General features: G+C 41.9%; 2 protein-coding genes across 3 annotated transcripts; one reads left to right on the top strand and one right to left on the bottom strand.

The window, feature by feature from the left end:
- Positions 1-547: 547 nt before the first annotated feature.
- SEF (HIT-type Zinc finger family protein) lies at positions 548-2,583 on the bottom strand. Its single transcript, XM_087320641.1, has 4 exons — positions 2,445-2,583; positions 1,244-1,346; positions 981-1,102; positions 548-896 (listed from the first exon to the last, which is right to left on the bottom strand). The coding sequence occupies exons 1-4, from the start codon at positions 2,544-2,546 to the stop codon at positions 693-695; spliced, it is 531 nt and encodes a 176-aa protein (XP_087176767.1). The 5' UTR covers positions 2,547-2,583; the 3' UTR covers positions 548-692.
- A 4,055-nt stretch (positions 2,584-6,638) lies between these two features.
- LOC147862406 (thioredoxin H-type-like) lies at positions 6,639-8,864 on the top strand. 2 transcript variants are annotated; one of them, XM_087321860.1, is made up of 4 exons: positions 6,639-6,764; positions 7,461-7,550; positions 8,214-8,336; positions 8,455-8,864. In XM_087321860.1, the coding sequence occupies exons 2-4, from the start codon at positions 7,467-7,469 to the stop codon at positions 8,605-8,607; spliced, it is 360 nt and encodes a 119-aa protein (XP_087177986.1). In that variant the 5' UTR covers positions 6,639-6,764; positions 7,461-7,466; the 3' UTR covers positions 8,608-8,864. The 2 variants fall into 2 exon arrangements, with proteins under 2 accessions (XP_087177986.1, XP_087177987.1); XM_087321861.1 differs by having other exon boundaries at positions 6,691-6,785.
- The last annotated feature ends 14,760 nt before the right edge of the window (positions 8,865-23,624 follow it).

Raw genomic sequence — 23,624 nt, forward strand, 5'->3', positions numbered from 1 at the left:
ATTGATAGAGTAATATTAGAAATTTGACTGAATAAGATATGATTTTTTCAGATAATAAAGATGATTGTTGAAGAAAAATGTAAATTTTAATTGTTCTATATTTGCAGTAACTATAAACTTGATATAACATGACAGATTGAAGAATATGATTTATGTTTCAAATTTGTTTTAAGCATACAGGGTCAAGTATGAATCAGACAAGGAGCCAGCCAAAACATCCTTACGAGTAATAGATTTGACACCCAATGAGGGCAATGACTTCTTCAATGAATCCTTGTTAAGCATTAAATTCATGTTCTGATCTCAAATTGGCAGAGATGATAGCTAAAAATGTTTCTCAAGTGACCATTTTCCAAGAGATTTGCTTTGTTATGTCTCATCAATAAAAAAAGAGATTTGGATCCCATTTAACTGATCCTTAAAGCAGGCTGAAAAAGGTAAAATACCACGTGCTTCAAGAAGATAGTAGTAGTTCAGGTCATTAACCACAAATACATAGCTACAAACCCTGGAACGGCATCTATGGTATATTTTCATGAAAAATTACAACGAAATAAAACTTTCAATTTCCATTATCTTGAGTGCATGCATACATGACCTTGAAAAGTTACAGCGAAATAGAACTTTCAATTTCCATCATGTCGACACATACATGACCTTCAAGACTTACAATGAAAAAATAGAACTTAGATCTATGCAACAAACTTTTGGCATCGAGTATCAAGATGAACTTTCTGGCATCGGATACAACAGAATCGAGCTCCGCAAACAACGCATGTATAATTAGCAAAGTACCCACACACACTGCAGAAGTAACGCCGTGCAGTCGAACTCGGAGGGCCAACTGCAGCTCTCAAATAAGAAGGTACATGGCTTGGTAAAGATTCTAAGTTGGCCTGCAAGTATAAAAAAAGGAAAATAGGCAACGATAACATTTCTAATCAAGATATTGATAATCAGGTATACAATTTACTGCAAACCTCAAGCAAAAGATCATGAAAACTCTGAGTCTTCTTGGCAGTGGCAAGCTTCTCTATGGCTCTTGCTTGTCTTGTCTCTCTCTTGGAATTTTTTACATGCCTTCGCTGATACACTAGATTTTCTGTTATAGATATCTTCGGTTAGCAGTTTCATTGCACATAATTGACAGCTACCAAAAAAGTGTGAATAATGTGAACTAATCTGAATATCAAAACCTTCTCATAAAAAACTTAAGTTCACGAAATAATGCTGATGTCCTTACCATTTTCTTCATCATCAAGAGACGCTTCTTCATCGTCATCACCATCTACCAACTCCATGGCAACATTGTCACTTTCCAAAGCATCAAGCCGAGCAAGGGCTGTCTGTTCAAAAAAGAAAAACAAATTAGTAGAAATATAGAGATCACGTAGGCTTCTCCAACAATCCATGGTGTATCCAAGAACTTTCAAGCCCTTAAACGTTCTCTTGGAAAATTGAGTGGGCCTCAATAAAGGGTGCATTATTAATAGATTGCATGCATCCTATGTGGAAACATGCATGCACTAGTTGAAGGGGATAAATAAACCCTATGATCATTGTGATATCTTGGAAAAGGATCATTCATTACATTCTTCGATGTCAAGGTCTTTTCCAATCTATGGATGAATTTTTCTTCATGTCTATATATTATGTTCCTTTTTAAATCGAATCGGACAGTACTATGGTGGTGGAACAGAGGCCTAGTTCCTGTTCCCATCCCACGGATAAGGAAATGAACAGCAAATTGCTTGATTACAAGAGGCCTGCTAACAATGCAATGGAAAGGTAGATTGGATGGATTTACAATCACATCACAAATAGAATACCATAGCTTATTGGTTGCCCTCTCAAATATCATTGAAAGCAAATAAAAATAACCATGAAAAATAAACAAATATGAAAATCCTCAAATGTGCATTACTTTACAGGGGTTATGGAAACTTGATCAAATAGCCAGCTGTTGAGAATATAGTAAAGAATAACAACTGCGTTTATCCACAATAAAAAAACGAGTTTATAATCTACAAGGACTTGGTGAAAGTGTTAGAGCTAGTCCCCGTATCTTTTCTGCTGAAAAGAAAACAATTTGGCCAATACTTTCCTCAGATCTTGGTGTTTGCTTATATTGGGCACAATAAACAAATTACATCGTGTTCTTTGTTTCTATGATGGAAAGAGGTGAGTGACAAAGTTTAGGCTTTGTGCAGAAGATGGATAGCTTGCAACCAACAGGGGAACCTGGTTCTGAGACATAACAAACTTTACATTCTTGTGGTGCCTCAAATATGCCTTCATTTTTTAATGTTTCTAGTATAAAGACAGGTAGAATTACCTCGAGGCGAATTCAATGCAATCCCATTTTGTGGGTTTTCCCCTTACATTGAGGTTTCCCACCACTAATGTAGCATATGATAAAAAAGAAGGTTCAGAAACAAAATGACCTGTGAACGGTTGTTAATGTCAGCTAATGCAGCTCCCATCTTGGCAGCTACCTTGCGGGTCCGTGTAGAAGGACGCCGTGGAGCAAAGATATCGTCTTCCATAGTGCACTCTGTTTTACCTTTCACCTCGTACAAGAACCTTAATACAGGGTCTTTCCTTTAGATATAGTTATTTTTGCTAATTACTATTGATTTTTAAGGAGTCAGTATACAAGACTAGGCATGGAGAATCTATGTCACCATTTTTCCACCTTCATCAAGTTTCTAAGCAATGAGTCTCTCATTAATTTCATCTTGGATGGCCCTATCATGTACATTAAGACTTTGGGATACATCAATTTCAAATTTTTCAATGACCAGATATTTTGTTTTCAATAGACTATTGTAAAAATCCAAGACTTAAGCACATCATGCCCTCTGATTTACCTTTTGCCTCGTACAAGAACCCTAATACGGGGGCTTTCATTTAGCTATATTCTATTCTCTTGTGAGGAAATTTTTTACAATCATTAATTAATTTTCTTAACTGGAACACTAACGTGTTCGCATTAATCTAATCCATAATAAATCATTAATAAATGCATTTCGATACCCTGGATTTCTCGTTAGTAAACAAAGAGATACATATATAGAGGGATTGTATCACTCATACCTTGGGGTAGAAGAAGAAGACAACGCGCGTCCGAAAATCAAGAGAACAACACAGACAGAGGATTAGGGTTTTAAAAAAACAGCAATAAACTCGTAAATTCTGTATATGGAACAGGCAGGGAGGGGAGGGAGGGGAGGGGGGCGTAAATGGCCCCCGTGGCTTGGAGCCAATTTGCTTATACTTTGGACGTTTTGAAATTGAAATGGACAGCCCACATTCATTACTCAATCCAATGGAATTGATTCTTCCTCCCGATGCACCAATGTTAGTAGTAGGACCCAATTATATTGTAAGATCAAATTATATAGTGCTAAGGTTGATACAAACTACTTGAACTTTGTCATCGATATGAAATTTGAAATTTTCAAGATCCACTTAAGCCATACGACTTCATAAGCAACAATGGTTGTGCCTATGCATTCCGCATCTATGCTTCATAGATGCATTGTAGGTTTTTCTTTTTGCTACTCAAGATATGGCAAAGCTTGATGTCGATCAATGATCTGTTGAACTATTGTCCCTATCAACATTTGTGTAGCCTTCTACTTTGTCAAATATGTCACAATTGATGATGTTGCTACTAACATATCACATCACTTGCTCAACACAATCAAGGCGTTCTTTGCACAGTGCTTGTATCAATAGGCTGAGGAGCCTAATCATACAATAAATATCAAGTCAAGGTGGCTTCCTTCACTAATAGTTCAAGCAAAGGACAAAGGTTGTTGTGGAGTATTATTTCCAAGACAAGTGGGGTATCCTCAAGCCCTTGCTCTAAAGAAGAAGAAGCACACACCCTTTCTTGAGGAAGAGTTAGACGTGCTTACCATTAGGACATCGGGTGTGACAAATGACCTTTGAAAAGCAAAAGAACGCACAAGGTGCTCTACTTGTGAGAGGATGCAATGTAACTGCAACGAGTACATGTTACAATATTACACTTTTATTGTAAAGGTGTTTGGAAAGTCTCGCCAAAATGGCAATGATCCTCTTTGAACAAAAGCAATGGATAAAGAGATGTAAGATCTCTAAGAAAAATGGGACGTGGTAACTCACCCTGAGTCCAAAACACAATAAGGTCACACATTGTTCATTTATTTACAAAGTAATACACATCTCTAACTACTCTACCATATGATAGATATAAGGCTCAACTTGTGGTGAAAGAGTATGCCCCAAACGCACAATGAGACCTTCACACATGTTGCAAAGATGATGACCATGTCGATCTTACTAGTAGTCCTAGTGACGAAGGGGTCTAACATGTATCCATCTAAGGACATAAAGAATGTCGTTTTCCAAAGAGTGCTAAGGAAGAGGTCTATATGAAACAACCATCATATCCAACTCAAGATCCCACCCATGCATGTTATGTTAACTTAAGAAGCCATGTTATGGTCTCAAGTTAGCATTGCGGGCATGCCGCTTGAAGATCACACAATACCTACATGACACTGGCTTTCACATATCTAAGTTGGATAACTCCCTCTATGTGCAGGTTGACTTGTACATTACTACATTCACCCTCTTGTATTGATCATTTTTGGAGGTCAAATATGACCCATGAAACCAAAAATATTACATTTCATTGGGGTTGTGAGAGAAATTCATGTAAGGATTGGGCTTGGGTCAAGATGTGTGGAAAGCATGATCAAATATGATCAAAGCCAGATCATTGTATCAAAGTGTGATACTTAATACTCTCGAACTTGTTAATGGCAATATGGGAAATATGGCAAGTATGTACATTAGAAAATAATAATACTACAATATGGGTGAAGGTTGTCTTATATATCATTACCTTCTCGCTATTTTATAAATTATAATTACACGTTCATTGTTGTAATGGATTTAGGTAGGATATAGAATATTCTTCACATTAACTATACATATCACATATCACAGGCTAGTTACAAGGGAGTGTGCAATTGTATTTCAATGCATGCACCTTCACCCACTACTTGTATGATCACATACACATCAGACTATGGAGCCACACACGTTCACCCACTACTTGTGGGATGATGCACACGTTGAACAATCGTGAGGACATAATCATTATTATTTATTTGTTTGTTTATTTGAAGAATGCATTTTAAAACAATGCATTATTCATGATATGAAACCATCCACTTGAACAATTTATGACCTATAAACTCCAAAGGCATCAACCAACTTACTAATAATTTTTAATAAATTTATAATTTCCTCAATTGAGTGGGGACACATTTGAACCTATACATAGTAGGTCCTAAAGATCGAGATAAGATTATTGCAAGAATATGAGCAACCCTTGAAAGAGGTGAACACTTCATTATGATAACAAATTGTTTGGGTTTATTGCAAGAATATGTGCAACCTTTGAAGGAGATGAACACCATTATGTAAGAAATTGTTTGGCTTTATTTGACTATGATGAAGATGCCCTTACACAAGGCATATTTGGAAACAAGCGCATAAGTATACTCGTCCCACATTCATACACATCAATCAAGCACTCATCTAGACACAATTACATACATTTTGGCATATACCTTCTTTATACTAGTTCAACATAGGAGGTACTTTGACTATGCTCAATCGATGTTACTTTGGGCATATGAACTTATTTCCAATGGCTTATATGCCACACAATCATAGAGGCCTTAGAAAATGGAGAATAAACATTTATTTCAACATCTAACATAAAATAAAGTCTCGATGTGCAAAGAACCTATGATTATTATTCCTAAATTCTAATATTCTGTGGTCAGGTAGAGCCCCGTGTCATGCACACATGTCATCTTAGTTGCATCAATGTCGTGCGTAATGATAGATGATGCTCTTCGTGTGCGGTCACATAAAAAAGAAGGGATCAAGACTTTTGTAGAATGGAGTGTGTTCAAACAAGCTGAAAACAAATTTCTTCGAACACGTGAAGAATGCACACCAAGGAAGGTGTGAACGCAGTAAGAATGGAAGATTGGATAGCCGTAGGCCAATCTATGGACGGAGGGGTGCGTCGAGATACAGATACAACAAGCACGGACCAGATTGGACCGGACCCACGAGGAGATAGAGCACGCTCTGACCAATGAACCCATTCATTCCCCCAATGAGGTCCCAAGGTGCCATCTCTCTCTCTCTCTCTCTCTTTTTATTCGTAATTAGCTTACCCTAGTGGTAAGTTGATAACACTACAAGCACTGTGTCTTGGGTTCGAAACCCAATTTCCTCACCTCTCTATTATATACTTCTTATATATCTCTTAATTCACTAGATGCCACTATGGAATGTAGGGGTTGAACCCATGACCACCTGGTCTCCATTGGGCAACCTTACCAATTGAGCTACATCCATTTGGGCATCTCTCTCTCTCTCTCTCTCTCTCTCTCTAAAAGAGGTATACGTGCGTAGGAAGACAAGAATAAAATCTCTCTTTCTCTCTCTAAAAAGAGGTATACTTGCCTCGGAAGACAACAATAAAATCTCTGTCTCTCTCTCTCTCTCCATAAAAAAAAAAAAATAAAAAAAAAAATAAAAAAAAAAATATACAGAGAGATTCATATACATATGTGTGTATATATATAGGAACATACAGATCGAAGCTTCCATCGATCGGTCAATCCTTCGACGATATTGGACACACGTTTTTTTCATCATCGTTGTCGTCTTCGTCCAACGCCCAGGTTTCCTGCTCTCCTAATCTGGCCTGTTTCTACCGTTTCTGCTTCTCTGTTCTTGTTCCGGGTTTGGCTTTGTATGTCCTCTGCAATCAAGACAGTTTTTGCTTTTGTTTTCTGATCCTTTGTGTGTTGTCCGCCTTAAGGAGGTGTTGCTTTTGCCTCTTATGCTTTCTAATGTTTCCTTTTGGTTCGTATGTCTGGTTTCTTTTTTGGGGGTTTGGTGTTTTGCTGCTTTGTTTTACAATTTTCGTTTTCGTCATCTATAGTTTCGTTTCCCCCTTCTGGATCTGCTATTTTCCATTTTCTTTTTTAACATGTAGTTAAGCTTCTTGTTCGTAAAAACGAAATACAAGGTGGGGTTTCTATTGCATTAAATACGAATTCGTTGTGCTCTTCTTTTAACATAATACATAGCGCAGCTATGTTAGCCTTCCTTCTTTTTTTCGTATGTGCGGCAGTTTTGTTTTGTCATGTGTGTCCGGTTTATACTAGGTAGTTTTGCTATTGATTTTCTCTATGACTGCTACTTTTGACTATTGTGGCTTATTATGTCAGGTAGTTTCAGGTTTAAAGTAGTTCTGATGTAATTTTGCTATTTTTTCTCAACACTTTTTTTAGAGCTAAAAGAAAGATTCAGTATTATCTTAGAATTAAACACATATTGATTTATGTATTTTATGTGTTTTTTGTTTGAAACAGAGAAACATGGCACACGGTAATGTTAACATCATCAAAAGCATTGACGAGTGGGAAATAAAGCTTGTCGAGGCAAAGACCTCCAATCGAGTGGTAAATTAAATCCTCGGCCTTAACCAACTACAATTTAGGAATGAACGAGCTCAGAAATTATGTGGGAAAACACCATACAGTAGGAAATTAGTGACGAATCTATATATCTTTCATACCCATATCCCTCCTCATACATATACAGTTATTTACGTTACTTGTTTAGTGACAGTGCATTATGCTTTTGAAGATATGTAGTTTGTTTTGTACAAAAAATTTAAAATCTATTTTGAGTGTCAACAAGAACATATTTTTCGCCCACAAGATTTTTTTTGAAAACGTTCCTTTATGATTTCAAGTGGGGTTGACCAGGGGCATTTGTGGGATATCAGGAACTTAGGAACAGTTTAGGAAATAAAGAAAAGCGAAGGGGTATTTTAGACATGTTATCTAATTTGTGATGTATCATACCCACATTTGACCAGAAAGTACATGGAAACCATTTTTCTTAACTGTAATATAACATCAATGATGATTTATTCATGTTAAGGTTTGACATGAATGGTACTATGGCAATTGATTATGCTTCATAACATTCAACTTGGCCTTGATCTATATATTCCTCTGACTGTGCAGTTGGTGGTTGACTTCATGGCAATTGCGTAGCATTATGTTTCATAACATTGACAACTTGACCTTTATCTATATATTCATCTGACTGTGCAGTTGGTGGTTGACTTCACGGCTTCTTGGTGTGGACCTTGCCAGTTCATTGCTCCCATCTTTGCTGAGTTGTCTCAGAAGTACCACAATGTGGTGTTTGTGAAAGTGGACGTGGATGAATTGACAGTAAGAGTTTGTGTTCTTCATGATTATAGTAAAATGTTTTCAACCCTAGCCAGGGAGATTTGGAAGGCATTTACCCTAGTAGGGCTTGATGGTGTAACTGTCTATTTTGTTTTGTTAGGATATAAGCTCTCAATTCGAAGTTCGGGCAATGCCGACATTTGTGTTCATTGAGAATGGAGCTGCTATTGATAGGATCGTAGGAGCCAATGCAGTTGAGCTTGAGAACAAGGTCAAGCACTTTGATGCAAAGTATGCTCCACAAACTGAATGATTGCTTTAAGGATATTATAGCCTGTGAAATAAGGTTGCAAAAACTAAACCTTATGAAGATTGTTCTATTACAGTGCAAACCTTTACTCTATGGATAATAATACCTCTATGAACAATGGATCATAACATTTTGTATATTTTTTCTAGCTTCTATTTTGCATTTCTATAAAATAGAATCATACGATTCTGTACTCATGCAGTGTAGTGTAAGTTGTTTAATTGGTTACTGTTAATGTTGAAAATGTCGTCTTTATTGTACAGACTAACATACCTTGCTCTATTCATTCATCAGCTGAAAAAATGTGGAAAGTTGTTCATATAATAGGATTACATATAGCAAGTAGGATAGAATTGTTCTGGTGTAACTTATCATTGAGTTAGTAATGTAGTGATGGTAGTTATGCGGAATGTAGTTTTTGTACCATTCATTATCGTTTAAATATAGGTTTTGCTTATGCATATAGGTGCCATTTCTCATGCTATTCTTGCTACGTACATGTCCAGGTTATCAATCCATGGCTTTCTGGACTATATTGCATTGATAATTTTTTGCATGTTTCTAAACTGATGTTGATCAAACTAGTAGCTGAATTTGGCCTTAGGTTGCAAGAGGCTTCAACCGTCACCATCAGAAAGAGATCAACCACTAAAGAGATCAATATATAAACTTTAACCTCTAATTAAAGATACAAAGAGATCAACCACTAAAGAGATCAATCTATAAACTTTAACCTCTAATTAAAGATATGGCATCCATAAGAATCACAAATTTGTACACCAATCCCTAGCCCAAAAAGTGTCTTTAGACTAGAGAAATTTTTTGGCACAATTTGTAGAGGTATTTCAGTGAAGTAATATATCTTATCTTATCTAAATCTTAAATGAAATCTTATTGTAGGGATCACTTCAAATATTAATAAGGAAGAAAACAATGAGAGGTGAAAGTTGTCATTAAAGGTTGGGAAACTCTTCCGCAAACACTATGATACAATAAAAGGACATTGCAAGGTTTTTTATCTCATTGATTTAAGGAACCCATTCTCTATGAAAAGGAAACATGACACAATTAATATACAAACTATGAAATAAAAACTTCAGGATCCAAATTTGTTCATGGGTACTACACATTGGATAACGTATCAATTCACACCCTTATAAGTGAGGAATAAAAGTCCTTGCATTTCCTTGCAAGTGGGAAATTTTGCTGTATATTATAAGATAAGTATGAAATAGAAGTTGGTTTAAGCCTAAGCCTTTGTTAAGCATAATTTAATACTTTGAGGATGATTGTTTTACGTTCCAGTACTATGGTTTGAAAATTAAATAATAGATGGAGGAACAAGGGTTTTATAAAGAGTCGTCACTTCATCAATATCCACTTCAAAACTATATTCTAGTGCTTGTGATATTAGTTCAGGTTTTCTGTAATGTTTACGTGTCTAAATGCAGCTCCATGATTTGGATAATATTGAAATTTCAAATGGTGTATACACTTTGCTAACCCACACCTTCGAGGGATTTTGCTTAGTTTGCAATTATATATTGTGGTAAATTGTCCTCAATCCTTTGTCAATCCTTTGTCCTCTTGAAATATGTCGAAGACTCGAAACAAAGATAATCAAAATTTGATTTGTAAAGCCCCTTCTCTACATTGCGTTTTTAGGGTTTCCTTGTCTTGCATTTTTAGGAATTTTTTCTGTCGGAGTTCATGGGTTTGTGTTGCAATTCAATTGTATTTTAGTGTTTGCTTTTTCTTAGAGTTTATGATCCAATTGCATGTCGGGGTTTCTTTTCTCTTCTTCCCTAATGCACACGAAGCCGCATGAAGTCCATCAAACAAGACCTGCGAAGTTGTTGTGTTACCCCATGAAGTCCATCAAACAAGACCCCTTTTCTCATGGTCCAATTAAACCACATCTCCCAATATCTGAGGTAGTCAAACACAACCTTATGTGATGGTGCAGGCATAGCTTTATCCTTATCAATAAAAACCCAGTTATAAGGCGACAAAATATTTCGAGTTATTGGTGCCCAAATTTGTGATATAATCACCCAAATGGCTTTAGCAACCGGACATGTAATGAACCTATGTCTGGCATCTTCTTCAAACATTGTATAGAAAAAACATGTCCCATATGAAATATGTCTTCGTTTTAAGGCCATTGATAAAGACAATGCACCAACTAAAGCACGCCAAAGAAACACCTTTGCACGAAATGGAAGATGAGACTACCACCCCCCATCTGAAACTCTACGCCACCACTTTACATGTCGAGTAATATACCATGTATCCAAAATCTTATTCGCTAACCAAGATCTATCTTCAACCAACTTATGGTACACATCATTAGTGTGCACCATTAAAATCGATTTCCCAATACCAAATGACCAATCTTTCCATGGGTCCTCGACCACCAACTCTGGAATCGAGAAATCTAATCGAGGCAATCCCAATATTGATGGCCAAATATGCCATATCCACGTGGCACATGAAACTTATGTCTGATTGTCTGAAAGGCCACCATTTTCATACGTGACTCTAATATACCATCTTCCACAGTTACCAAGCCTAGCCTTGCCATTTGATTGAACTATGAATTTAGGCTTTCCTTTCGATCCTCGTGTAATATCCTTGAAGTTGCCAACACCTTTGTTGCCAAGGAATTTATATCTTTTCTACACTCAGGAGGCCTCCAATCAAACAAACTCAAACATTGTTGCCAAGAAAGCACCAATTGTTGAACCATAATAGATTCTGAACATTTAAATGCTCGGGTACAATTAACAATATGCCACCAGGAAGTTGTAATTCTCATTTTCCCATGATATATACCAACCTTTTCCAAAAAATAACTAATTATTTCTGCCCAAGGTTGGGTACCTATGCACATACCTTTCAAAAGATAGAATCTTCGCGCCACCATATGGTCTTCTAAATTTAGTAACGCAACTACCCCTAATTGTTTTGGGGTACAAATATTGTTCCATGATATCCAACTCATACCAAGTTTTGTTTCTTTCTTCTAGTGTACATATTAATGAGCTAAATGATCAAGTGATTTCTTTGTCCATGGTAATAATGACAAAAAATAAAAAATCATTGGAATAATTATAGCTTGTGTTGAGAATCAAGCTCAACCTAGTCTAGTGTGTGAACACCCTTTTGAGAATCTATTAGCACTCAAAGGTCAAAAGTCACCACTACTTTCTACACATTAACTACGTGTAACAGAATCATACTCTATGACACATTACTAACGAGTTGCATATTCCCCAAGGTTCTAGAGAGAGAGTGGGCGTTTTAGTGGGAGAATGTAGAGAGAGGGTGACCTTATATAAAGCGCCCTCCTCCTACTTTGTGATGTGTCGATTAATCTCCTTTGTAATATTCATATTGTTGTAGTTGTTCTCCACTTCCTAATATGTATACATCTTCTTGAATATTTCTTTTTTCCTATCTATCGATCTATCTATCTTGTGTTTCTCTCCTCTCCTCTCCTTTGTCCACATACACACACACATAACACAAATCCTTAATCTATTCCACTGCATAGAATCACACTCAATTCTTTACATGGTATCAACGCGATTTGGTATCTCGAACTAGCCTATCCTCATGTGTTGTGTCTACGCGGATGATTCAAGGAAATCCGGCTCATCGCAATCGTAATGTCACTACATAGCTGACGGGAACCGAACGTTCCTTATGCGCAAGGCTCGGCCACAACCGAGCTTCTTTACATACGCAGAAAACGGGAAACAAATGCACGACACGAAGTGAGAGGAGATACACACACACTACACAGGAGGTTTACGTGGAAAACCCCAAACTAGGGGAAAAAACCACGGCAGTCCACAGGCTACAAACTGTCACTATGTAAGAATGTACAAAACAGTGAGTCCACGGAGGCAACGACCTCGTGCTCACAATCTTCGCCACTGACGGCGGTTACAACAGAGGCAACGACCTCGATCTCTCTCTCTCTCTCTCTGTGTATAGTTACGCACTCTAATTTCGTGCAAAACAGAAAATGACCACCACTAAAAGTTTGCCCTAAGTCATATTTATACTAATATGACTTTTCGGCTATTTACAAATATAGCCAAGATGGGCTCTCAGAAACATATTTACGAATATGTCTCTCACACCGGGCTTGCACCATCCGGCTCTCCGTAGCCGGGCACTACTCATCCGGTTCACACCGTGCCTGCACCATCCGGCTCTCCGTAGCCGGGTACTACTCATCCGGTTCACACCGGGCCTGCACCATCCGGCTCTCCGTAGCCGGGTACTACTCATCCGGTTCACACTGGGCCTGTATCATCCGGCTCTCCGTAGCCAGGTACTCCTCATCCGGTTCACACCGGGCCTGTATCATCCGGCTCTTCGTAGCCGGGTACTCCTCATACCATCTTCGGCACTGTTCTTCTCCCTTCCCATCCGGAGGGACCTGTCTCCCAACAATAGCTTGTGTCCAAGAGAGAAGAAAAAGGAAGAAATCTACATCGACCACCATGAATACTCAAATGGGCAACACTCTTCCCTTTAAGAAGTTGGATCGAAAAAACTTTGCACCTTGGGAGTACAAGATGCACCAATACCTTGTCGGTCAAGGTTATTGGAGCTACATCAAAGGAGCACAAGAAAATAAACTTGACCCAAAGGATGCCAACTCAACATGGGAGCAAGCGGCAAGCCCAATAATGTATTGCTTGGCAACATGTGTCCATGACCACATGCTTGGCTACATTCGGGAAGCCAAGACATTGAAAGAAGCTTTGGAGAATCTCAAGAGAATATTCGCCGCCAATACGACGGCATGAAAGCTTCAACCCCGCCAAGAGTTGACCAATATCAAACAAAGGGATATGTCCATCACAAGCTGCACCTTGAAGATCAAGGAGCTTTATGACTCACTTGGCTCAATAAGCACCAATGTGGAGGATGATGAGATGGTGCAAATATGCCTAGGCGGCTTCGCACCACGGTTCAGCGTGATGAGAACCACCGTTCTAGCAAGGGTGAATCCTCCCTCTTTCTTCGATCTTCAATCAATGTTATTGGTTGAAGACCCGTTGAAGAAAACCATGTTCGAACTAAGACCAACATCTCAGAAGGTCAAATGCTCTACACACACTTGAATGGAGGAAGAGAATGCGGTCGACCAAGAAGAGGCCGATTCGGCCAAGGACGGGGCGGGCGAGGTCCGACCTATGAAAACAAATCCTAATTTCGGCAAGAAAACGAAAACAACCGAGGAACATTCGGAAGAAGGGGGAGCTTCCAGGTACCAACTATCACGAAGAATTTGGTCTTAGTTAGCCAAATTGTGGAGCAGGGGATGCAAGTCCGTTTCAACCATGCAGGTTGCTTCATTGAGAAAGAGGGCCGACTCCTCGTTGGAGGATGAAGAGAGGGCCGAATGTTCATTCTCGATTCGCATGAGATGAAATAGGCCATGTTTGCAAAAGGCACCAAAGCCAATGCGGACATAGAGCTATGGCACAAAGAATCGATCTCCAAAAACTCAAGGCGATGCAATCGAAAGGCGTCGTCATCGGGCTCCCGACCTTCAAAGAGAAAGAGATTGAAGACGTGTGTGCAGCCTATAAATTTGGCAAACAACATTGGTAACCATTTCCAAAGAGAGGAACATAAGCAAAGGGCTTCTGCATGTAATTCATTTTGACGTATGGGGACCGGCTCATACGGTTACATTCGGCGAATGCTGATATTATGTGACCTTTATCGACAACTTCTCTAGGCACACGTAGATCTTCCCCATGAGACAGAAGAGTGAAGTGTCTGCACACTTCCAAAAATTCAAAAGTGGAGTCGAAAAGGAAACATATCAGCATGTTAGATGCCTTTGATCGGACGAAGGTAAGGAATACTTCTCCGATGTATTCACAACATACCTTCAACAAGAAGGAATCCGGTGAGAATTTTCATGTCGACATACACCACAACAGAACAAAGTATTACGTGACCTTTATCGACAACTTCTCTAGGCACACGTAGATCTTCCCCATGAGACAGAAGAGTGAAGTGTCTGCACACTTCCAAAAATTCAAAAGTGGAGTTGAAAAGGAAACATGTCAGCATGTTAGATGCCTTTGATCGGACGAAGGTAAGTAATACTTCTCCGATGTATTCACAACATACCTTCAACAAGAAGGAATCCGGCGAGAATTTTCATGTCGACATACACCACAACAGAACAAAGTAGCAGAACGAAAGAATCGACACATCCTCGAAGTAGCACGGGCTATGCTTAATGAAACATACATGCCGAAGTCTTATTAGGCCGAAACAACATGCACAACCATCTATCTAATGAACCGATGCACGACATCCAACGTGCATGAACTTACCCCTCACAAGAAGTAATATGGATAGAAATCGGATCTATCCCATGTAAGGATATTCGGTTCTATTGCATATATACACATTCCCGACGAAAAGTGGCAAAAGCTAGATCCCAAGTCGGAGAAATGTATCCTCGTAGGATACTCATTAGAGCAAAAGCAGTACAAATGCTTCAACTCCTCTACTTGGAAGGTTCATGTAAGTCGGGACGTCGTCTTTGACGAATTGGCATCATGGTGTAAAGAATAGGATATGATTCTTGTACAGTGGCGGAAGAGATGTGTGTTATGTGTGAGAGAAGAGAAACACAAGATAGATAAGCTAGAAAAATGAAATACTCAAGAAGAAGAAGATGTATATTCACAAGTAAAATAGCAAATACAAAATGCTGCATTACAAGGAGTCACAACTGACTTTGTATGAATTAGGAGAAGGGTGCTTTATATAAGGTCACCCTCTCTCTCTCTTCGTTAACTCACTACAACAACTACTCTCTCTTGGGGAATGTGAAGACTCATAGTCATGGGGAATATGGAACTAATTAGTTGTGTCATAGAATATGATTCTATGCCACATAGTTAATGTGTAGAGAGTAGTGGTGTGACTCTTGACCTTTGAGTGATCATAGATTCTCAAAGGGTGTGTTGACACACTAGAGTAGGTTGAGCTTGATTCTCAACACATGGTACAAACCTGAGCCGACTCCTACCAAACCATTTCCAACCAACCTTGACGACATAGAGGACAATGATCAGCTAAGGTCAATACCCGAGGAGAGTCTGATCTCAACCAAATTGAGCGGACCACAAGAGCCTCCAAGCAAGCAAAACATGTCACAACCAAGTTAGAAATTGGACAAAGGAAAGGCAAAAATGCCAGAATATGAAGACTATCAATCTGATGACAACGAATCAACTCACTCACTCGACAATGAGCTTAGTGGCTTTGATGTGCCTATTACGAGGACACCTAGTAGAAAGCCACTGCCATAACAAATGAAAAACTCCAACGCTCCACCCGTGAGAAGAATCCAGTTAGTTGATTTGGCTATAACCACCACATGGCATACCACTATGCCTTTATGATGAAGGTGGTAGTCGTTCGTGAACTGTAAAGGTTTACCGAAGCCACTAAAGATCTGCTATTGGTCGAAGCAATCCATGAGGAGATGCAAGCTCTTAGTAAGAACGAGACATGGGATTTCGTTCCTTACTCACCTCACAAAGTCAATCGGTTGTAGATGGATATTCGGGGTGAAGTATAATGCCGACGGCCTTGTCAATCGCTATAAAGCCCAACTTGTAGCGAAAGGATATGCAGAGAGACATGGAGTCGACTATGAAGAGACCTTTGCCCTAGTGGCCAAGATGATGATTGTTTGAACCATGATTGCTCTTACAACAACAAAAGGGTGGCACCTCCACCATATGGACATAAAGAATGCCTTCGTCCAACACGAATTAGAAGAGGTGTACATGGTTCAACCACCTAGCTTCGAATCCAGGAACCATCGGAAAGTAGTTTGTCAACTCAAGAAGCCACTCTACGGCCTTAAGCAAGCGCCACATGCTTGACATTCGAAGATAACACAATATCTTATCAAATTAGCTTTAGAATGTCAAAATCCAACAACTCCATCTGGAAGTTTGATTGTCATCATCCTATACGTGGATAATCTAGTCATTAGAGTTGAGCATCTAGTCAACATCAACAAGATCAAGACCCTCCTCTCTGGAAAATTCGAGACGACGGACATGAAAGAGCTCCATTACTTCCTAGGCATCAAGGTAATTCGGTCTCCATGCAGCATTATGATCTCCCAATAACATTACATCCTCAACTTATTATATAAGTTCGAGATGACTGAGTGTAAGTCTGCGAAAATCCCTCTCGATCAAAACCTAAAGCTAGTTGCCGACTCTGGCACAAAAGAGTGTGAGCCAACTATCAACAACTTATTGGAAGCCTCATTTACCTCATGGTCACTCGACCTTACCTCAACTATCCAAACAGCCTCCTTAGCCAATTCATGCAAACTCCACGAGATATTCATTTAGATTGTGCTAAGCGAGTGTTACGATACATGAGTGGAACAATGGACTATTGAATTCTCTATAAGTTGGCCAGGACAATTCGACTCGAAGGATATACAGATGTCGATTGGGCAGGCCATGGAGCTGATCGATGATTGACCTCAGGATTTGTCTTCTCTCTCGGAAGTGGAGCCATCTCCTGGAGTAGCAAGAAGTAGCCGATTGTAGCACTTTCAAGCACAGAGGCCGAATATAGGGGCACGACTATGGTTGCATGTGAAGTCGTTTGGCAGAAGAGAATATTGAAACATGTAGGCATTCCCATCAAGGATCCAATTCCCCTTTAATGCGACAATATGAGTAGTATTCATTTGGCTTTCAACCCGGTGGTCCACATGTGCATGAAGCATATTGAAATACACCATCATTTCATCTGAGAGCCCGCTCAAGCTGGAGATGTCGACCTTCAACATATCAACACGAAACTTTAGACAACTGACATCTTCACCAAAGCCCTAGGAGCCGACGAGCTTCGACAATTCATGTGAAACCTTGGACTGATGATCCTTGACTTGCCAAGCTTGCGGGGGAGTTCAAGAGAGAATCAGATACCAATCGAAGCGGACATCAGCTAAGATGGACACCATAGGAAGGCCGAAAGCCAAAAGCCTACCAAAGTTGAACTTGAGGGGGCGTGTTGAGAATCAAGCTCAACCTAGTCTAGTGTGTGAACACATCTTTTGAGAATCTATGAGCACTCAGGCCGAAAGCCGGAAGCTGACCAAAGTTGAGCTTGAGGGGTTGTGTTGCGAATCAAGCTCAACCTAGTCTAGTGTGTGAACACACCTTTTGAGAATCTATGAGCACTCAAAGGTCAAAAGTCACCACTACTTTCTACACATTAACTATGTGTCATAGAATCATATTCTATGACACATAACTAATGAGTTCCATATTCCCCCATAACTACCCAAGGTTCTAGAGAGACAATGAGCATTTTAGTGAGAGAATATATATATATATATATATATATATATATATATATATATAGAGAGAGAGAGAGAGAGAGAGAGAGAGAGAGAGAGAGAGAGAGAGAGAGAGAGAGAGAGAGAGAGCAAGTTATATAAAGCACCCTCCTCCTACTTTGTAATGTGCCGGTTAATGTCCTTTGTGATATTCATATTGTTGTAGTTGTTCTCCACTTCCTAATACATACATCTTCTTGAGTATTTCATTTTTCCTATCTATCTTGTGTTTCTCTCCTCTCCTCTCCTCTTTCCACACACACACACACACACACACACACACACACACACACACACACACACACACACACACACACACACACACACACACACACACACACATACACACACACAAATCCTTAATCTAGTCCGTTGCATATAATCACACTCGATTCTTTACAGGTTGTACCACTTTGAGACAAGTACTAAATGGCCATGCTTGAGACTTCCAATACATAAATTTGTCCAAAATGGTCCTCGATATCCAGTTCAAACTTTGCGATGACGAGATATCAACACCAATCGGATAACCTAAGTGGCGACAATCATTTCCTTGATCTAATATTTGGCCACCCCATCCAAGATCAACCAGATCATTGTTAGTGCATCTAATAAGCATCAACTTCCGCATATTTATATGTAATCCTAACGTCAATGCGGAAGAATGGCTAAGGACACCAACCAACAACCGTAGGAGGCTAAAACACTAATCAAATAGTTGGAAGAGCAGTTGCGGCCATCCAAAGTGGCTATCGATCCGAAGGGCCCCTCAACCGCTGAAGTACAAGTAATGCGGGAGGAGATCGAGGCACAACAAGCGATAACAAAGAAAGCGAAAAAGGTGGTAGCTAATGCTGAAACAGAAATCGATCGGCTCTAGTTTGAACTCTGACAATTGTTGGATAGAGATACAAGTGTGCCGGCCTCTGTTATTAAAGAAGGTGGAAATTAAAAATGATGAATAGTTATTATTATTATTAGCGGTTCACCCTCTGTTTGTAACCGCCCATGAGCCCTATAAAAAGGGACATGGAAAGCTTGTAAAAAATCTAATCGAATAGTCTTGTATCAACTTGTTTTTTATAATAGAAATATGTTTGTTGATACTTTGTCTCTGTGTTCTCTGTCGAAGTTTATCTATGTTGAGTTTTTCCTACACGTTCTGTATAGCGTATAAGTAACTGGTCGGTTGTAGCCGGCTCGGGTTCAATCTCCACAATCTCCACAATCTCCACAATCATAGTGTCACGTTTTTCCGTGCATGCGTGTAGAATAAGACGAGACCATGGGAGTCTTGGACTAGGGAGTAGATGGGAAGACGGGTATGAGGAAAGTGGAAGAGATTGACACGGTAGAGAAAGTAGAAAGAGACAAGATTTATGAAGTTATGTATATTATGGGCATGAAAGCCGCAATGTGATTACAACCGCGGCCGCGTGGGTCGGGCTCAAAACATATGTAGAATGTAAACCCTAATCGGATAAATAAAGAAAGAGATGAAGAAACCTTGGAAGAAACCCTAAACCGAATAGAAACCCTTGACCTAAGTGGTATACCTTTTCTCACTCAAAATAGGCAACCCCTTCAATGGTGCCCCTTCCTCTCCTTTTATAGCATAAGGAGAGAAAACCGTTACAAAAAGGAGGGACTAAATATCCCCTTCATTCAATGGGGGGATATTTGCTTAGATTCTTGGAGGAGGGATCGATGGGGCCTTAACTCCCACTCCTCACACATACTACTGTGCCCATTACTCACCTCGTACTCTTATGTACCCCTCTCTTTCTCATGTGGATGTGCACATAAGTGCACATCACATTTACATTTTAGGAATCTTGTGGTGCATTTCTTACAATTTACCTTTGTTCTTATTAATATTTTACAAATACATTATGTGTGTGTGCAACGTTGCACACCCCGGTTTTGCTCACTCCGCTCGGTTTTCCCCCTATGGACGAAAATCTTCACAACATCCGCCCCCACCAAACCGCACATCCACCGGTATGTGCCAAGAAGGGGAAAGAGGTGAGATTTTCGGTCATGGTCATCAACTGAGTCCTTAGTGTCCTTCTCAACTTTGCTCGACTTCATCTTCCACTTCGAGCATGCCCGTCCTTTCCACATGGACCACCGTAGCCTCTCGGTCCGCTGTACCCGCCGTATGCTCTCGAACCGTCGGCTCCATCTGATCCACCATACTCGACGGAGTTCGCCGAACCACTGTCTTCGCACAATCCACTAGACCCGGTCTTCGCACACCTCTCGAAGTGGTGCTCCCCACTCTGTAGTCACTGGCCTCATCCATGGCCGTCCATTCACCGCAAGACGAGAGGGTCGCTTGCTCCGCACCCTCTCCCTCGTTCTCCTCGTCCTCGTCTTGGTTGCCCGTTTTGCCGTCGCCACCTTTCGTCTCTCCGGTGTCACGTGGGCTCTCGGGGCCGACCACTGAAGTCTCTAGAATAGGTGTGGGAAAAGTCCCGGTACCATCCCTCACGGATGTCATGTTCGTAGCCTCCTTCGTTCGGACGCTGTGGTCCGTGGCTATCTCTTCCTCAATTCCGCAAGCCTCGATTATGCTTGCTACCTCCTCGTAGAATGTTTCGGGCAATCGCGTCTCGAAATTTACGCCCACTCTCGAAGTGGTGTTCATTGCTTCGTAGTTCCCGGCCTTATCCGTGGCCGTCCTTTTCCCGCAAGATAAGAGGGTGGCTCGCTCCGCACCCTCTCCCATGTCACTGTTGTACGCTCTTTCGGCCTCCGCATAGGCCCCGTCCTTCGTGTGTAGGGAGGCGTCTTCCTCTGCATCCTCCGATCCTCTCGGGCCCGTCTCCATAGTAGACCCTTCTTCGGCTTCAATTTGTGCCTTCACGATCTTGTATGCTTCCCATACCAAGGCTTCGATGTCGAGCTCCACCAAACCATTCCGCAGGGAGCTTTCCTCTGTCGGCGGTGACGCGTAGTCACTCACCATCCTCCTTTCGTTGCCGCTTGCGGGCCGTGTTGCGGACGACCGCATCTTCTCATGTTGTTGGCATACCCTCTCTACCTTGTTCCAATCCTCGATGAGGCCATATGCCCCTTCATCGTCTTCGAGTTCGGATAAAATGGCCATTCTCCCCTTTTCATTGACAACCTTTAAAAATAGTAGGACCTTGTCCGCCCCCACCAATCTTCGATCCCGGTCTGAGAGTTGAGCAAAACGATGCTCGAACTCTTGGAATGCTTTCATTGCGCTTCGAGGAGCCTTCGCCGATGCTACCCATAGACCGAACTCGCGTCGATCATACTCGTATGCCTCGTCCCATCTTTCTCTTTGCCTTGCAAAATCCCTCACCATCCTCATCATTACTTCCGTGATGTCTTCTTCTTCCATCCTCTTTCTCCCTTGCCACCTATTCATGTCGGGTTCACCAAAGATGTCGCATTTTTCCGCGCGTTGTCGAGGTATTCCTCGCGGATTCGTGGAATGAAGCGGGACCTCGGGGGTCCTGTACCGAAGAGCAAGAGAGAAAAGAGAAGAGACCCACTAGGTGCGAGCGTAGATTCACAGGGACACGGCCCTTCGACACAAAGACGCGAGTGGGACAGCGACACAGAGAGACACGAAGGTATGTATGTATTAACAAAGACAACAACAAGAACACGAAAGAAACAAAAACACGAAGTCGGTTACAACCGAACAGGCCGGCGAACAGATGCCGATGCCTGTTCGTAAACGTACAGAAAGAAAGGAGCAGGTTGGAGGTGCTATCGGAAGCACTCGGGCATTCCTCAGAGCAGCGCGAGCCTCCCGAAACCTGCACAGAACGAAGCTATGGAGTTTGCGTGCCCGAGAGAGAGAGAAGCCTTCCCTTCGCCAACTGACAGCCCTTCCCCCTCCCCTAGGCAAAAAGGGAGCCGTTTCCTATTAACTCCCTACCTACCGAATCCGCCTGCCTAGGATCTCCTATGTACAACATAAGGCGCACGTGCATGAAGAGCCGGTTCCTACGCTCCGGTGCACCGATTCCGCTTGTGGACGGTTTTCTTCACGACATCCGCCCCCACCTAACCGCGCATCCACTGGCATGCGCCAAATTGTGTTGGGACGGAGAAAACCGGTCCAGGCTTCATTCCCCGCCCATCGGTTCTTCCTCAGTTTCGGATCATTCGTCGTCCCGGTCCAGGTTAACCGGATCCGGCTCGTCGTCGTGACGCTTCTTGAACGCTTTGATCCGTTTCCCAGCTACCGGTATCGCCACTCTCGTGCCGTCGAGTTCCGCCAGATGGTGCGTCCCGTTGTCGTTGGCGCTTTGTACCATGTAAGGCCCGAACCACCTTCTTGCGAACTTCCGTGTCGCTCAGTGCTGGTTGTCGAGGCTGCTGTCGTAGACTAGCACCCAGTCGCCTTCCTCGATCTTCTTCGGTCGGAGCCGGTGTGTTCGGTCGAACCGGGCTTTGTTCCTCATCCTTGCTTCCCGAAGCTTTTCCGCAGCCTGCTCCACGTCCTCCGGTCTTCGCTCGAGCTGTCGTATACGCGCCGCCAGCAGTTCCTCCTGGCTCATCTCGTCTCTCCAGTCCACGGTTGCCCACGAGGAGATCGTACGTTCCATCGGCATGACCGGCTTCTGCCCAAACATGAGCTCTGCCGGCATGAACCCGGTTACCGAACTGTGCGTAGTTCGGTTAGCCCACAACGCGTAAGGCAGCAGCCGCGGCTAGTTCCCGACTTGACCTCCGCATGCCCGAACTAACGCCTTGACGATCGGTCTGTGTTCGCGCGCCACCTTTCCATTCGCCTCCGGATTGTACGCAGTGGTAAGCGAGAGCTTGACTCCTAGCCGGTCGAACAACTCCTCGGCCTCTTCGGCGTCCAACTCCCCGCGGTCAGCCACGATCTTCCCGACGCACCCGTACCGGCATATCACGTCCTCAATCAGGAACCGACATACGGCCGCGGTCGTTTTGTTCTGAAGGGCTCGGCCTTCTACCTGGTTCGTCAGATCTTCCCGAGCCAGGACCAGATACCGCATCTGTCCTACTCCCATCGGCATCGTCACCAGGTCTACCATCCATTTGAAGTGGATGGTCGGAGGGTACGTAGGGTGAAGCTCGTCCCAATGTCGGACTACGGAGTGCATCTGACAGCTCTCGCAAGTTGTCACGAACTGATGCACGTCCCGGTACAGTCCCGGCCACCAGTACTTCCCCTTTATCTTCTCGAACGTGGCCCACGTTCCACGGTGTCCAGCCCAAGGGCTGTCGTGGTAGGCCGTCAGCAGCTCCTCTTGTTCTTCCTTCATTGCCACCACCTGGAGTGGGACGCCGTTCCTCTTCTTCGGGTGCTTCCATAAGTATCCGTCCCGGAGAAAGAATCGGTATGCTTTCGTCTGGATCCGGTTGGACTCGTCCCTCGTCCATGACGCATCCGGCGTCATTGTCCTAAAAAACCCACCGATCTGTAGCCACTCGCCGTCGTACTTGCTCTCGTCAAAGCCGTTAAGTGCCGGAGTGCTCGCCCCATCGGTCGTCACGTACGCCGCCTCGAAGAAGTCCACGCCGACTTCTTCGTCCTCCGAAACCATGCCGCCCTCGTCATCAAACCTCGCCC

This window comes from Azolla caroliniana, unplaced genomic scaffold (genome assembly GCF_043228905.1).
Source record: "Azolla caroliniana isolate FFs.n. ecotype wild unplaced genomic scaffold, voAzoCaro1.0.p SCAF_6, whole genome shotgun sequence".
NCBI classification, from domain to species: Eukaryota; Viridiplantae; Streptophyta; class Polypodiopsida; order Salviniales; family Salviniaceae; genus Azolla; species Azolla caroliniana.